The following is a 15,955-nucleotide window of genomic DNA, read 5'->3' as shown; positions in this document are numbered from 1 at the left end:
AGATACACATCTGGCTTGTATTTCCTGCTGCTCATTCCTCAGGAAACTAGCCAGGGACAGGTTTAAAAATAATTAATACATATCTTATACATATTCACTTGGGAAAATAAGCCAGGTTTTTTTTTTTACAAGAAATCTTCTGAGAATGCTGTGGGATAAATGTTGGGAGGCTTTGGAGCGTTTGCTTATTAACAAGAGCCCATAGCTGTGCTCTAAATTTTACTTGTGAAAATGATACTGTACAGTAGGCGATGGTCCTGCGCTTAAAACCTGAGGTGACTTCACAACAGAATTGTTCATTTTCTAACAATGAGCATTGGTATTCATTTGGCAACGTGAAACTTTTCAGATATTTGTCAGAATGATCCATTTGTAGTTTCTGAGGGTTTTGGTTGATTGATTCCTTGAGGAAGATCTCGATCTGAAAAACCTTGGTCTGGACAGATGTAGGGAGAGTGGATTCTTTCCTTACCTTTTTCCACTTCCTATTCCACTGCTCCAGGTTTTCTTGGAGTTCCTGCTTTCCTTGTGTTCTCTTTCTCTTTGTCCCCTGTCTGTAACTGAAGAAATCAAGTTTCACCTCAATGAGGAATTTGCTCTTTTCTGTCTTTCTCATCTGGGATCCTTGGAGTGCAAAGTCTTCTGTTTTACATACAGCCCTTCTCAGTATTGATCGACAGGAAGTGCTCTTGGGGGTTTACCTTCTCAAGTTACAAAATTTTAAAAAGAAAATGAAGATAAGACACTGTGTCTGAAGCAAAGTTCAAATCTGAAAGTGCAAATTATGGTTAGAATCAATGCATTTGTGCCCCGTTTCCTCTTCTTCACCCCTACTGGCCCCACACCTTCCCCGTTCTCTCCTCATTATTCTTTCATCTGTCTTTGATTTTGTCGTTACTTCACTGTTTTTCTCCTAATCTGCTCCACGCTCTGTTCACATACCACATCAGCTGTTTTCTGGTGCTGTGTTTAATTTCTCTGCTACAGGATGGTCTAAAGAGAAGGTTCTCCGCCAGGCACTGCTGTGCTGCTGGTAATACATGTCTACCAGTACTTACAAAGGGAACTTGGAAAAAAAGGCAGAGAATTCCTTAGCCAGCATGCTTCAAGAAACATGTAAATTAGCACTGACTGTAAATATCCAGTTCATAAGCTGTGTTGATTGCATGTAAAAGAACCCATAGTAGACATTTGGGAGGGCCCGATCTTGCTAGTGGATTGTACAGTAACCTTCTGGGTCTTATGCATCTTCGTGACCCCACCTCGTAGCCTTGTTAGCCTGCTCTGGGCCACATGCTCAGTGAGGACCTCCTAGCCGCAGAGCACAAAAGTGCTTATGCCCACACCCTTCTGATTCTGCTGTAAAGGGTGATGGCCGTAGAATGTATCTTCTGAGAGCAGCTCAAGTGGAGAATTAAACAAGTTTTTGGTGAAAGTTGAAATTTATGGTTGTCATTCTCAAAACACAGGTGAGTTGGGAAGCCCATCCTCTGTAGCCCTGCAGAGATACAGAAAGGAGGTACCCAGCTGGCCAAGTGGTAAGAGTCAAGTGGTCCCTCTCCCCTCCTGCTGTTGTTTTATCCTGCTTTTGTCCTTGGTGGTGGTGGTAGATAGAAAGTATTCTCGTTTCACTGATTTATTAGTGCTACCATTTTAATCTATTAAGAGCAAACAAAGTGATTTTTAAAAAATCAACTAGTTGTGTAAGGGCTATGTTTGTGTGGGAAGTTAACTGTATGCACAGCCAGAAATCTTGGTAATGGGGTGAATAGTCAAATACAGTAGAACTCGTCATGGTTTATTTCTCAATTAATGCAGCACAAAGCAGCTAGACCCTTTTTGTTTAAATCCCAGCAGTTGAACATTTTCTCAAACTGTATACTTTTTGGCCACAAAAGGTAGAATAGACTGACAATAAATGCATATTTCTTGGTAGATTAAGTACTTTCTATTGCTACACAGGACCGTATTTAACCTGAAACATTCCCGTAGATATTGTAGGATTAACAAATGTTGTAGATAGTCTCCAATATAGTTTTTGCTGAATTCTTCTATAGCGCTCATGTCCTTTGAATTACCGCATGTCTCATAGTGAGCTTCCTGAAGGGAATGTTCATGAGTAAGAATGTTGTTGCACAGGCTTACTGGCCCCTGCAGTTTATCAGACTCAGTAAATAAACCTGAAAAGGAAACTTAATCACTAAAGAGATAGCCCTATAACTAATTTAGAAGACATTTTACTTGCTCCTTTCCTAGTGCAAATTTTCTTTTTTTTTTTTTTTTTTCGTGGTATGCGGGCCTCTCACTGTTATGGCCTCTCCCGTTGCGGAGCACAGGCTCCGGACGCGCAGGCTCAGCGGCCATGGCTCACGGGCCCAGCCGCTCCGGGGCACGAACCCGTGTCCCCTGCATCGGCAGGTGGACCCCCAACCACTGCGCCACCAGGGAAGCCCCAGATTTTCCCATTTTGAAGTACATTTGTTTTATGTAGAATGAAACAGGTGAATGTCCAGAGATGAACCAAGCCTCCTCCCATGGTAGTTTGTCAAAGGGGGGATGTGTCATAGGGGAGAATGGGACAGCTAATGAATGGATGCACTGACAACTCAGTTACTTTCTAGCCCTGATCTTCTGTGATGCTGAAAATGAAAGAGTATTAGTATGTATTTTAACAAGAAACATATCTTAATTTTATAAGTATGTGTTTAAACAATACACAGACATTTTACTTTTATATATGAAATATGTTTCAATATAGTCTTTTTATTTTTTATTTAAAAAAATTTTTATTGGAGTATAGTTGATTTAAAATGTTGTGTTAGTTTCAGATGTACAGCAGAGTGAATCAGTTATGCGTATACATATACCCACTCTTTTTTCTTTTTTTAGACTTTTTTCCATATAAGCCATTACAGAGTATTAAGTAGAGTTCCCTGTGCTATTCAGCAGATTCTTATTCATTATCTATTTTATATATAGTGGTGCGTATATGACAATCTCAATCTCCCGATTTATCCCCCCTACCCCTCCTGTAACCGTAAGTTTGTTTTCTACATCCATGACTCTACTTCTGTTTTGTAAATAAGTTCAGTTGTATCCTTTTTTTTAAAGATTCCACATAGAAGTGATATCATATGATATTTGTCAGTCTGACTTATTTCACTCAGTATGACAATCTCTAGGTCCATCTATGTAGCTGCAAATGGCATTATGTCGTTCTTTTTTATGGCTGAGTAATATTCCATTGTATATATGTACCACATCTTCTTTATCCATTCCTCTGTTGATGGACATTTAGGTTGCTTCCATGTCTTAGCTATTGTAAGTAGTGCTGCAGTGAACATTGGGGTGCATGTATCTTTTTGAATTATGGTTTTCTCTGGGTATATGCCCAGTAGTGGGATTACTGGGTCATATGGTAGTTCTACTTTTAGTTTTTTAAGGAACCTCCATACTGTTCTCCATAGTAGCTGTACCAATTTACTTTCCCACCAACAGTGCAAGAGGGTTCCCTTTTCTCTACACCCTCTCCAGCATTTGTTGTTTGTAGATTTTCTGATGATGCTCATTCTAACTGGTGTGAGGTGATACCTCATTGTAGTTTTGATTTGAATTTCTCTAATAATTAGTGATGTTGAGCATCTTTTCATGTGCTTCTTGGCCATCTGTATGTCTTCTTTGGAGAAATGTCTGTTTAGATTTTGCACCCATTTTTGATTGGGTTATTTGTGTTTTTGATACTGAGCTGCATGAGCTCTTTGTATATTTTGAAGATTAATCCCTTATCGGTTGCTTCATTTGCAAATATTTTCTCCCATTCTGAAGGTTGTCTTTTTGTTTTGTTTATGGTTTTCTTTGCTGTGCAAAACTTTTAAGTTTATTTAGACCCTATTTGTTTATTTTTGTTTTTATTTTCATTACTCTAGGAGGTTCAGTATAGTCTTTTCGTGTGGGATGAGTTAAATGGACCGTTTGTAGTATTTTATAAATATGAGTCAAATCTCAAGGTGGTTTGTTTCTGATGATTTGGAATTTGATGATATAACATTAATATATAAATTGAGGTAAGCAGTTTGTTAACTTCATGCCTGATGAATGCTTTCATTTTTTGAACTGGTGGTTATTGTTCAGTTATACTCAGAGAAGCATTTAGATTTTCCAGTTTTCCAGAAGGCTTCCTATAAATCCTACAGCCATATACTGTGCTCTTCTCACTTGCACTTAGATACACTGACTTTAGTGTTATGTTTCATACATGTGCTCTGTTTCATCTCATAGATTTCAAGCAGGACCCAGGTCGTATACCTCTCTTCATAGCATCAGATCCCAGCAGGTTCTCCCTTAGACACTGCAGCATGGGCCCCAGGAAACGTGTGATAGGGAACCCCACATCAGTGGACAACAACATTCATTTTCCTTCCTTAGAAATGTGTTTCTGCAGGGGTTACAGCGTGACTCCAGTCTCTTGCTGCCTGTTGAATACAGATGGCCCACCCCTTGGCATGCAGCTTTTACTATAGAAAGAGTACAGGACTAGGAGAAAGGAGACTTGGGTGATAAACCCAGCTCTGCTCCTAACATCCGGTCTGACACTGGGCAAGTTGCTAATATCTCTGGGCCTCAATTCCTCATATTTAAGAAGTGGGGGTTGAACTACCATGATCTTGAAAGTTTCTTCATTGTCCCTTAGAGCTAAGAGTCTAGGAAATAAATATTATAGATGCAGTTCTTCTTCTTCCTGGTCTTTCTCTCCACCTCATCCTCATTCTCTTCTTTTTAATTTATTGAATGCTTACTGTGTGCTAGGTACTCTGCCAGGGCCATTTGGAAAACTGCTTATAAAGTGAAACTGTTAGAAAAAAATGCTTCCCATCTGTCCCATTTAAGAGGGGAAGTGGCTGAAAACTAGTAGTTTGAGGGACTTCTCAGTTACGGTCCTCCAGGGGTGCTGTGGGGCCAAGAGCTGGTAGGAGGCTGGGACGCCAGGCAGCCCATTATCTGCTACCTCCTTTCTGAAGCAGTGAAGCACAGCAAAGCCAGTGGTGCTCCGTGTAACCTGAGACGACATTGTGCCTAAGGTTTCTGTGGGTAACATTGTGGTAGCAACAGTAATGTGCAATATCAAACATTTAACCCTAGTCACTAAAAATTAGATTTTTCCTTTATTAAGTAATGTATACCCAAGAGGTTTATGTTTCCAAAATTAAGTATTGGAACATTAGAGCAAATGCTAATAGTTACTATGCCTGGTTCCCTTTGTTAATTCATAGGCTATATGGTAACTGAATTTTTTGTTGCTGATTCTATGATCAAATGCTGAGTAATTTTCATTGGGAGTGCAAAGGTTGTAGAATTTTTCCCAGCCCCTAGTGCAGTCCTTGGCTGTTGTGAGCTCTGCCTAGATGCCCTGTCAAACAATGTGATGCTACCTGTCCCTGTATCTTCTTTCTTGGGGGCCATGTGAAAAAAGGAGTGGGGAATCTGATGTACATAAAGGTCTCGGTAAACAGAAGAAAGCCTCGAATGTTACCCCTTCCTGGGACATATGCATTTAACAAGACTGAATTATTCCAAGTGACCTTGGGAAGTATTTGTAGTAAAATAATAAATTAAGCTTCCGTATTGACTTAGCCCAAAGAAACCTCTAATGAAGGAATTTCAGGCAACTAGTAAACTCTTTCAGGGCATCTGATAAGTCACTTCCTATAGGTAGTTGCCTTCTGTTTAACTAAGTTGACCCTGCCTAATATGTAGATCTTTGAGCTTTCATCCACCAACTTCTGATGCCCACAGTAAAGAAACTCAAAAGAGCCCCTGAACTCTCAGTGCTGAAAGCAGAGGATTTTGGAGGCAAATGGACTCGGTTTGCATCCTTGACTCTAGTATTTATTATTCTAAGTAACTTCTCAAAGCCTCTGTACCCTCATTTTAAATGTCTAGTTATCATAAGCAAATGTCTGTAAAATGCCTGACACAGTGACTGGCTAATAATAGACCCAGTAAATATAATTTCCCTGTAGTGAATGAGAATGTACTGTACAACCAAAGTCACCTTAGAAGGCAACCTGGAAAACTATGGTTTTATTTCCATCATGCCCAGGAGGGGAAAAAAGGGACTTAGAATTTCAGACCTTGAATTGTTTAGCAGCCTTACAACATTTATCTTTGTAGCTTCCCTCCTCTTCTCCTTGGGGTTCTGTCCATCATGATGCCATGCTTCCCTGCCCTGGGAGAGACATGTGGTCCATGTGGAGTTAACCATAGCCTTCCCTAAGATTTGATGGAGGATCTGTCTTCCTTTCGGATTGTGAGTGGAAAGGATGTAAGCGTAAGATTGCTAGCTGGTAGGGAGTGAGGGGGAGTCTTCCTGAGAATGAAGCACAGAAGGAGGCCAGAGAAGGAGAGAGAAAGAGATAGTCCTGTTGATATTGTTTGAGCCTCTGAGTTCAGCTTTGACTGAGACCTTATATTATGAAGCAATAAATCCTCCTTCTTTTCTTTGTTTAACTTGCTTGGGTTAAATTTTTGTCACCTGCAACCAAAAGGCTTCGGATATATTCTAGAAGACACTCAGTGTGTCTCAGGGTACATCCATTCTGGAGCAAATATTTCTAAACCTAGTGAAGAGGTAAAAAGTCTTTGATTTCTTCTCAACTTTCATGTTTCATTTTAGGCAATGAAATTTAGCCTTAAGTGAGAGCTGTTATGAAGAGTAATTCACTTCACTTCAACTAATATAAATATTGTTGAGCATGTCGCATTTGGAAAGCCCTGGGCCAAGTGTTAGGAAGATACAGTGATGATACATGGTCCCTATTGTTGGAGGATTTCTTTTTAATTTACATGACTTTTTAAAAAGAGATGTTTTGGGTCCCAGTATTTATCATGCTCTGAAGGGAGAAAGCCGGGATGAAAGATCTTGATGCTCTCAGTCTAACAAGCAGAGCCACACCCCTTCATTCCAGGAAAGTTAGAGCTGAGTCAGCCAAGTCCAGTGAAAGTGAGTTAATTACCGCTCAGAGTGGAAGTTACCTCAAGCTCCTATCACAGGCAGCAGTTACAGCTTGACGCAGGCAAACACAGTTTCTACAACAAACATTTTAGCAAATAAAGTTTCCCTTAACAAACATTTATAATGTCAAAGGTACAAGTTAACGGAACTTAGAATTATTAACACCAACCTTTCTGTTGTGTAGTAACGTTCTTTGCCCTTAACAAATAGTCGTAGGCAAAAACTGAACTATATGATGAAAATATAAAGAATGAGTATAGTTTTAACTATGTAATGAAAATATAAAGAGTAAGTATAGTGTATGCTAACTAGGATATAAGTGATGTTAATTTTACTAAAGGCTGAGTCAAAGATATTTGAGGCTTATAATTTTCTGTTTTTACACTCCCCCCCCCCAAAAAAACTTAGGTCTTTAGTCAAGGTCATTTGTAAACCTCAGATATATATACAGAAAAATTATAGTGCTGGGAGAAAGTGATGTAAAAACAGGTTGCTTGGAGTACATGGCGAGAACTCACCCAGTTGGTAAGAATCTGATGGACAAGGGTGATTCACTTTTTTTTTTTAACATGTCTCTTCTCCCCCATCCCCCCAACTTTGTGGTTAGATAGTTGGTGTTGGCATTTGCCATGTGAATTACACCAAGTTTCAGTTTGATACCTCACATCTGACTGTTAGAGCAAAAATAAAATTCACACTTTCTAAGCATTTAAAATATCCAGCTAAAGTTAGCTGTGAAACTCAGCTTTTTGAGTTTTGATTGATGTTTATGATAACTAATAAACTGGCAAGCAGTTGATCTGTTAATCTAAAACTTTCTATCTAGATCTATAGCAGTCAGACCTTATTTAGAATTCTGGCAATCAGGAGTATGTCCTGAGGAGGGAGGCCAGGATGGTGAAGAGGCTGGAAACCACATCGTAAGAAGAAGGCTGAAGGACTGCAGCAGCTTAGCTAGGATGATAAATTAATTGTCTTAAAATATTTGTAGGATTCTTTAATGTGGAAGGGAAAGAAATTATTCTCTATGGCTCCAGGGTGGCAGAATTAGGACAGTGAGTGTTCATTTTAACACATTTCTTTTGGTGATTTTAGGAGCCAAATGGTAAAGATATATTTATCCAGTAGTATTCTAATTATGTTTGCATAACTCCCGTTTTAAATAACGAAAATACTGAAATGGAGCCCTAAAAGAGAAAGAAGTTATCACAGTCAGATTTTACCTTAATACTTCTTAATACATTGCCTGAACGAAGATATTTTAAGGTAGCGTTTTCAACTGTTGTAAGCCATCAAACTCTTTCTTTAAGTGGAAAACCAAAATTTTTATGAAGAAAATGTATGCCTCATTATTATTTCATATTTTATAATGACTGTTAATGCCTATTTTAAATGAGTACCTTTAGGATCAACAAACTTTGTTTAAAATAGAAATGTAACATCCAACTTCGAGTTCGGGTCTAGGTACACTGTTGTATCACCTAAGCAGCACATAAAATGTTGATTACTGAACTCTGTAGTAACAGCAGGCAGTTGGTATCAATAAGTCCTAGAGATAACAAGCTAAGGTATATGGCCTGTTGTATGATTGTCTTTGTGAATGAAATTTTTATGAAAACATTTTGTCCAAATTTACATCTATTTTAAATTAATTTCCATAATATGGGTATAGTAAATTTAAGATAAAAATTCATTGTGATGCTATTGTATACCCACTACTGTATAATATACACTATCCTTTACTTAATCTTCAATGTAAAGTTAGGTATACAGATTTTTAGATTTTATAAAACCTAAAAAGTATATGTAAAACTATATGAAATTTGAATATTAAATTAAAAGATAGTAAACAAATTATTTTTTAAAATCTTTTTTTTTTTTAATCCCACATTTATTTATTTATTTATTTTTTTGGCTGTCTTGGATCTTCGTTTCTGTGTGAGGGCTTTCTCTAGTTGTTGCAAGCGGGGGCCACTCTTCATCGCGGTGCGCGGGCCTCTCACTATCGCGGCCTCTTGTTGCGGAGCACAGGCTCCAGACGCGCAGGCTCAGTAGTTGTGGCTCATGGGCCTAGTTGCTCCACGGCATGTGGGATCTTCCCAGACCAGGGCTCGAACCCGTGTCCCCTGCATTAGCAGGCAGATTCTCAACCACTGCGCCACCAGGGAAGCCCAACAAATTGTTTTGTAGGGAAGCAAGTTCATGAAGTATGCAATTTTTAGCAATATTTTTTAAAAAATTAGCCTCATAGCTGCTCTTAACTTTGTACCCTTTGCCTTTGTCATTTATATCTTAGTCCTCTGTAAATGCAGCATTGTGAGGGGAAAAATACAGAAATAGTTTGTGTCAGTTAGGATCCAGTCAAGAAAGTCAGAGTGACACCAGTTATTTTAACAGAGAGAATTTAACACAGGGAATTCATTAAGTTTTGGAGGAACTTTTTAAAAATTACATGCTACAGTAATTCAAATTAATTGTTGATGTTTCTAGGGAAACCCCTCACCCAGATCAGTTTAACACACTTGAGGCTTTGCTTGCTGGTGGTGGCTGTGGCTTCCGGCATCCTCTGTGTCCTCACCTTCTCAGGTTTTACTCAGTGGTGGGGATATGACTTCCAGCAGCTCTGGGGAGTATTTTTACTGTTCAACGTTCAAGTAGAATGAGTTCTTCTCTTCTAATTCCCATATGTAAAATCTGAGGGAAGGTACAGGTTGTAAACTACACAACCCTGGAGGGCACTATACGTATCAGAGACATTGTAATTTATATATTATGGCATAAAGTACTTTTGTATATTATGAAAAATTTCCAAGAGATAGAAATGAAGTATCTTGAGGAAGAGGCACTTTAAAAAAAATTATACATGTATCATGTGAACCAGTGTAGCTCTGGCAGATCAGCAGCCCCACTGGAGCCATATAGAATATGAGATGGGCAGTTACCTGGAGGGGAGAAGTGAAGTGGTTGTTTTTACCAGAAAGGCTGGAGGGTACGTGAGGAAGGGGTTTGGGGAAGTGGATGTGGCCTGGAGCCCTGTGGGAGTGTCAGCAATGGAGCAGTCACTCTGATCCTAAAGGAACCATGATTTGCTCTTCCTACTTCTTTTTTTTTTTTTTAAATTATTTATTTATTTAGGCTGCACCGGGTCTTAGTTGCGGCATGTGGGATCTTTAGTTGCAGCATGTAGGATCTAGTTCCCGAGCAGGGAACGAACCCAGGCCCCCTGCATTGGGAGCGTGGAGTCTCACCCACTGGACAACCAGGGAAGTCCCTGCTCTTTCTACTCTTGACAAGAGGAACCACCATGTTTCCCTTTTCACTCCGAGTATCAGGAAGCTCAACTCCATTTCATGGCTCTCATGACCTGCACTTCTGTGATCCATATTTCCCTCTGTTCTTTATTTGTTACTGTAATCTATGTTTTTTCTTCATCCTGATTTTTACTTTTCATTTGTAGTGTACCTTTTACTATATATTTTTTTCTTGCCATTAATTATCTCAAGTCTTGTGAGTATTTGACAATGAATGGATGAATGGATGGAAAGAAGCACTGTGACTGAAAGTATGTAATGGCTCTACTAGGAAGACAAGAGCAAACCTGAGGCTATGAAGGATTGTGACGTTCACCACATGTGCATAACACACGTTCTAAAGTTGATATGTTCCTGGGAGGTTGCATGTATACTAAACTTGATATGATTGTTTTTATCTATTGTGATTTTCAAGTACAGAAAAATCACTATTTTCAATGCTTCGCCTTTCAGTTTGGTGCATCTAGAAACCTAAAACCATCTGTATCTCACTGTTTTGAGTACTGTCTGTTCATATGTCTGCTTGGAGGCCTTTTACAAGATTAATTAGCAGTAGCTCTTCTCTTTACCTAAGAAGGAACATCATTTAGTTGCAGAAGAATGTAAATGTAAACTATATAGAACAATGCATACATTTCTTGTTTGCAGTTATTCCAATTGTATAACGTGAATAGGTTGCCCATATCATGTTTGCTTACAGAGCCCTATAGCAGGGACCTCATAAACAAATAGCCTTGTAGCCTTATAAATTAAAAGAGGGTCATAGTATCCCTTTCATTTAAATCAAAACAGTAGTAATAGTAGCTAATTTTGTTGAATATTTACTGTAAGGGGAGCACTGGGCTAAGTGCTTTGTGTTATTATCTTACTTAATTTTCACAACAGCCCTTTAGTATAGCACTACTGTTATCCCTGGTTTACAAATAAAAAAAGTGACCCTTAGAAGTGGTTAAGCAAATTTCACAGAGATACAGAGCTAGTGAATGGGGGCGCTAGGATTCTAGTCCAGGTATTCTGACTCTATAACTAAACAGGAAGCATTATAAATATTTTCTGGTTGGAAGTCTCATTTTAGAGCTAAAAATATCATAGAACATAAAAATAATTTCCAGTTGCTAGACATAAAGAAGCATGGTGGTATAATGGCAGAAGTGTGTTTTCTGAGTCTCAACTTGGCCATTCTTCAGTTGTGTAGACGCGGGCAAGTCTCATGGCTTTTCTAACTGTTGGTTTTCTCGTAGGTAAAATAGCAATAATAATAGTAAGCTTTTGATTTAAATGTGTAAAGAAAAAAGGCACATAATAGGCAGTTAATTGTAGGTTTATTATTATTAAAAGGATCCATAAATATAACTATTACAACTAAAGTTATGTGCTACGTGTCATGGAAACATAAGTATTGCAGAGTCTTGGGACTTGATACGCAGGACTTAACTGGGTCTTAGAAGAAGTTGGTGATGAAGGAACGTGGCTATTCAGCCTCTAAGGCTCCTGGGAAGAGTCTCTAAGCAGTGGTGATGGGGGCAGCTCTGGTTTCATCCTCAGAGAGGAACAGTGGACACCGTGGAGATCATCTCTCATCTCCTTCTAACCATCTTTTTGGTGCCCTGCTTTCCCCAGGGACATCAATCTTGCCTTCAGGGGACCTGGAGAGGAAGCCCAGTGCAGTAGTGATTGTCGTTTGTCCACCCCATACCACATGTGTGTGTTTCTACCCGATTCCTGAAATTCCTTTGACTGGGAGCAGTTCTTCCCTATTTAGACATCAAGAGCTTAAGAAGCAAACACCCACTGCTGGAAGAAATGAATTTACACTTACAGACCACCAGCAGTTAATTACTCAACAAGTTCAAATGCTCGTTCAGTCTCCTCTAGGAGGAATTCACATATTCAGAGAACTTGAATGAACAGGGGATACCACCAAAGAGAACTTAAAACATCATTTGAGTTTTGTCTGAATACTTTGTGGAAGCCTCTAGTAAATCGATAGTCTTAGGTCGAGAAAAGGAAAGTATATCCTAAACAATTACTTTTCTCAGTCATTCTTCCTGAGGCGAAAGCAATAAATTTAGGAGTTCACCAAGCTTCATTTTTTTTTTTTTTAATATAACGAGACCGTGTGTACTGAACACAGTGGGCAGCACAGGCAAAGGGCCGTGGGGGCTCAGGCGACGGGGTGTTTATGAGGACTGTAGTGGCCAGGGTGGTGGAGCAGCGCCTCTCCCCTCTCTGCGGACTCACACCATCCCCCTCAGAGCCTCTCAAAAGTTCTGTGGGGACAGCAGAGCAGATGACTTGCCGCATTTTACAGTTGGGGAAACTGTTTCAGTGCTCGGAACTCAGTGCTTGAACGCGTGCTCGGTTTCTTTATGCGTTTTTATTATATGCCCGGCAGAATAGCCAAGGATGACTGTAAATGATCAGGTTTCTCCTGATTTTATTTTAACTCTTAATCATCTCATCTTCAAGTTTTCTTTAGCACAGAACACTCTTTATTTGACCCACCATCGTTGCTGGTGTGATACCCACTTGACGGGGTCCACAGTTTTCTCAGTACTCACAAGCCAAATACATTGGCCACATCGTCCTGTGCACCTGGATTTTCATGGCCAGACTTTAAAATTTAGGTCTTGGAAGCCATGAAGGGAAATGAAGAGAGGCAGTTTAACCTACTTTATGTGTTCGCCAGTTGAATAACCAGATGGTACATTTTATAACATAAAACGTACTCTGCACGCTCATCCCAAAAGTGTTTGCCTTTGGATTGGGCAACTAGCTGCGTTAAAGTGAGCTACATTTTGAATACTTGAAAAAAATGGGATTTCTTTCATCCAGTGTGTGATATTTCAAGTATTTGTGATGTTCTTGATCACATTGTAGTTATGCTTAGGTTTCGTCCCTGTCACTAAGTTTGATGACTTGGAAGCATTAGCAGGGTTGTGAAAATCCAATTTTCTTTAACATTATACCTCATGAGTCGAAATAAGCAATTCCTTGAAGACAAGCCTTAGTAATTTGTGTATATCTCAGAATCTAGAAGTGTCATTTGATGATACTAGATGCTCTAGAAACAAGACATGTACAAACTCCACAGCGTGTCCTACAGGAGCCTTCGTGGTCTCTCCTGTGTACATTCCCAGCCTCATCATTCTCCCTCCTTGCCACCTCCTCAGTCACCTTATACTAGGCCGAGTTCTGCAGTTTCCCAGACAGGCCAGCCTGGTCTTCCTTCCCTGTCATGCCTGAGAAACACTCATTTCACAAGATCCAGCTCAAGCATCACCTCCAGCATGAAACTTTCTTTTGATATTTTCTCCTCAGTAGAACTGATCCCTCTTTTCTTTATGGATCCACTCTGTATTGTACATCTTTCCTTCAGAGCATTCATGAGCCCTTATTTATGAACACACACTTGTACCTCTACTCAGTTGCAGGTTCCCTGAAGGCAGGGCCCATTTCTGTATTCACAGCAACAATGCTTATCACAAATAGAGGGTGCTCAGGGACTGTGTGGATGGAAAGATGGAAGGAAGGAAGGAAGGGGAAGAGCAAGGGAGAAGGAAGACGGAAGGAAGGAAGGGATTGTACTACATTCATCAACATCCATTATTTAGTCTAAAATTTTCAAAAAAAATAAAATAAAAATTTCAATCTGCTAGTGAAAGCTTCTGAATCTTTCTCTTTTCCAGTCAACCAATCATTAGATGAGGTGGTGTTTCTCACATGTATACCTTCATTTCCCCAGGATGAGGATGCACCAGGGAGCTGTGGAGTATCTGCCGGGGTGTGGGTGCCCTGGATGAATTCATCTTCCTGATTTCGAGTGGGAGCTATGGATTGCCATCACTTTTGTGTGGTATTGTTAGGCAATTTATGTAGCCTCTTGTATCTCATTGTTCTTACTTGTAATATGGAAGAATAATACTTATTTTACCTCGTAAGATTTCTTTGAGGACCAAATGAGAGAATGTTTCTGAAAGCACTTTGGAAAGTATGAAGTGTTACCTAAACAGATGGAGGGATGCATTCCTGCTATTGCTATGTAGTGACCTGATACCGTGGGGTTTTTCTCAGCCTTTGGAACCTTCTGATCAGGGTGTGTCTTTATTGCTTATAAAAGAGGTAAAGTGATATCTACAATTATGATTTATTTCACCAGTTAGATTAATGGCAGCATTTATGCTGCTGATCTACGTTGGTGAACATTGCCTTCAAAACAGGAAAGTGACCTTTATTTCTGCTTGAATCAGCTCCCAACCTGGAACGTCAGCCTAGAAACAAAAGTATATATTATCATGAGAAGGTGTGTTCGTCAAACAAGTGAAAATTAATTCTAGTTAGTCGTACTTTTAAGTTTTATGTAAAACTCTCTTAAATAGAAGATAATAAATTACATGACCATAATAATTTTAAGAGTCAAGGCTCATTTTAAGGCTCATTTCCTAGCCTCCTTGTTTTTCTGCCAGACAAGAGCATGATTATTTGAAAATCTATGCTTTTGACATGTTTGAAACTTATTTCTTCTTTGTCGTAAGAATAATTTTCCAGTGATAGCTGTACTTCTGTTGATACTTCTTTGCACCAGGACTTGTGTTTGGAACATCTGCTTCTTTTATCACTGCTCAAATTGCACTCCTCAATCATCTTTGCATAAAATGACATATAGTGGTCCTGAGCAAACAGTCAGGGATATTGAGAACTCCTTATATTCCTACCTGAACAAATACAGGAATCAAAATTTAGGGAGGAAACAACCACGGTTTCCATTGAATAGAGAGCAATTTATGATATAGAACAGCAGATAGACAACTACAAACAATACAAGGCAAAACAAGTGAACAAAACAAACCACAGTGAGTACAGTGCCCCTTGGAAATAGATTTCAACAACAGAGTGACGGTAATCACTTGTCAGTCAAGTACTGGGTACCAATTTAGTTTGCAGTCTTTGAGCAGATTGGAGCAAGTGATACGTGTCTGACACGCTGAGGAGGAAAATTAAAATGATTTGGCTTTATTCATGCTCAGAAACTACCCCAGTCTCTTTCACTGGAAATTATTTTCAAATTTTGATGTTGAGCACAAGAGAAAAAATATGATTCAGAAGGAAAGCACCTGAGAATCTGAGGCCTGCAGCTGGGAGAGATTGCAGATATCACAGTTGAGATGTGTATCTTAGAACAGAGAGAGGAGCTGAGAAAGTCATCCTTATTACTAGCTACCATGCTAATTGCAAAGAGTGATAGGGTGCCAGTCCATTCAGCGAGTCCACATGTTGAATAAACCTCTCCATAGCTCCTCATCACGGGGAAGAAATTGTTCTCATTAGTATTTTTTTAATTGAGGTATAATTTACATAACGGAAAATTCACTCTTTTTGTGTGTGTACAGTTCTATGAGTTTCAGTCAACACATAGAGTCGTATAACCACCACCACAGTCAAAATTGGGAACAGTTCCATCATCCTTCATATGCTCTCATGCCCCTTTATAACTCCTGTTCTCATCCTCAGCCCCTGGTAACCGCTGGTCTGTTTCAGTGCTGATGGTTTTGCCTTTCCCGGAATGTCAGAAAGATGAGATCATGCGGTGTGCAGCCTTTGGACTCTGGCTGCTCTGACTTAACATAACACA

At 39.4% G+C, this 15,955-nt stretch overlaps 1 protein-coding gene across 6 annotated transcripts in view; it reads left to right on the top strand.

Annotated features, from left to right (window-relative positions):
* The window catches only part of AKAP7 (A-kinase anchoring protein 7), a 129,555-nt gene that overhangs the window by 89,854 nt on the left and 23,746 nt on the right, over nt 1-15,955 (top strand). For 2 of the 6 annotated variants that reach the window (XM_060029953.1, XM_060029952.1), the window contains one exon: nt 1,470-1,538. The exons of the other annotated variants lie outside the window; for them this stretch is intronic. In XM_060029953.1, the coding sequence (XP_059885936.1) occupies nt 1,470-1,538 (69 nt within the window). The remainder of the gene's footprint in view (nt 1-1,469; nt 1,539-15,955) is intronic. 6 annotated transcript variants of the gene reach the window in all.

Source organism: Delphinus delphis, chromosome 14, assembly GCF_949987515.2.
Source record: "Delphinus delphis chromosome 14, mDelDel1.2, whole genome shotgun sequence".
Classification (NCBI taxonomy): domain Eukaryota; kingdom Metazoa; phylum Chordata; class Mammalia; order Artiodactyla; family Delphinidae; genus Delphinus; species Delphinus delphis.
Note: the sequence above shows the minus strand (reverse complement) of the source record. Positions and strands in the feature narration are given on the sequence as shown.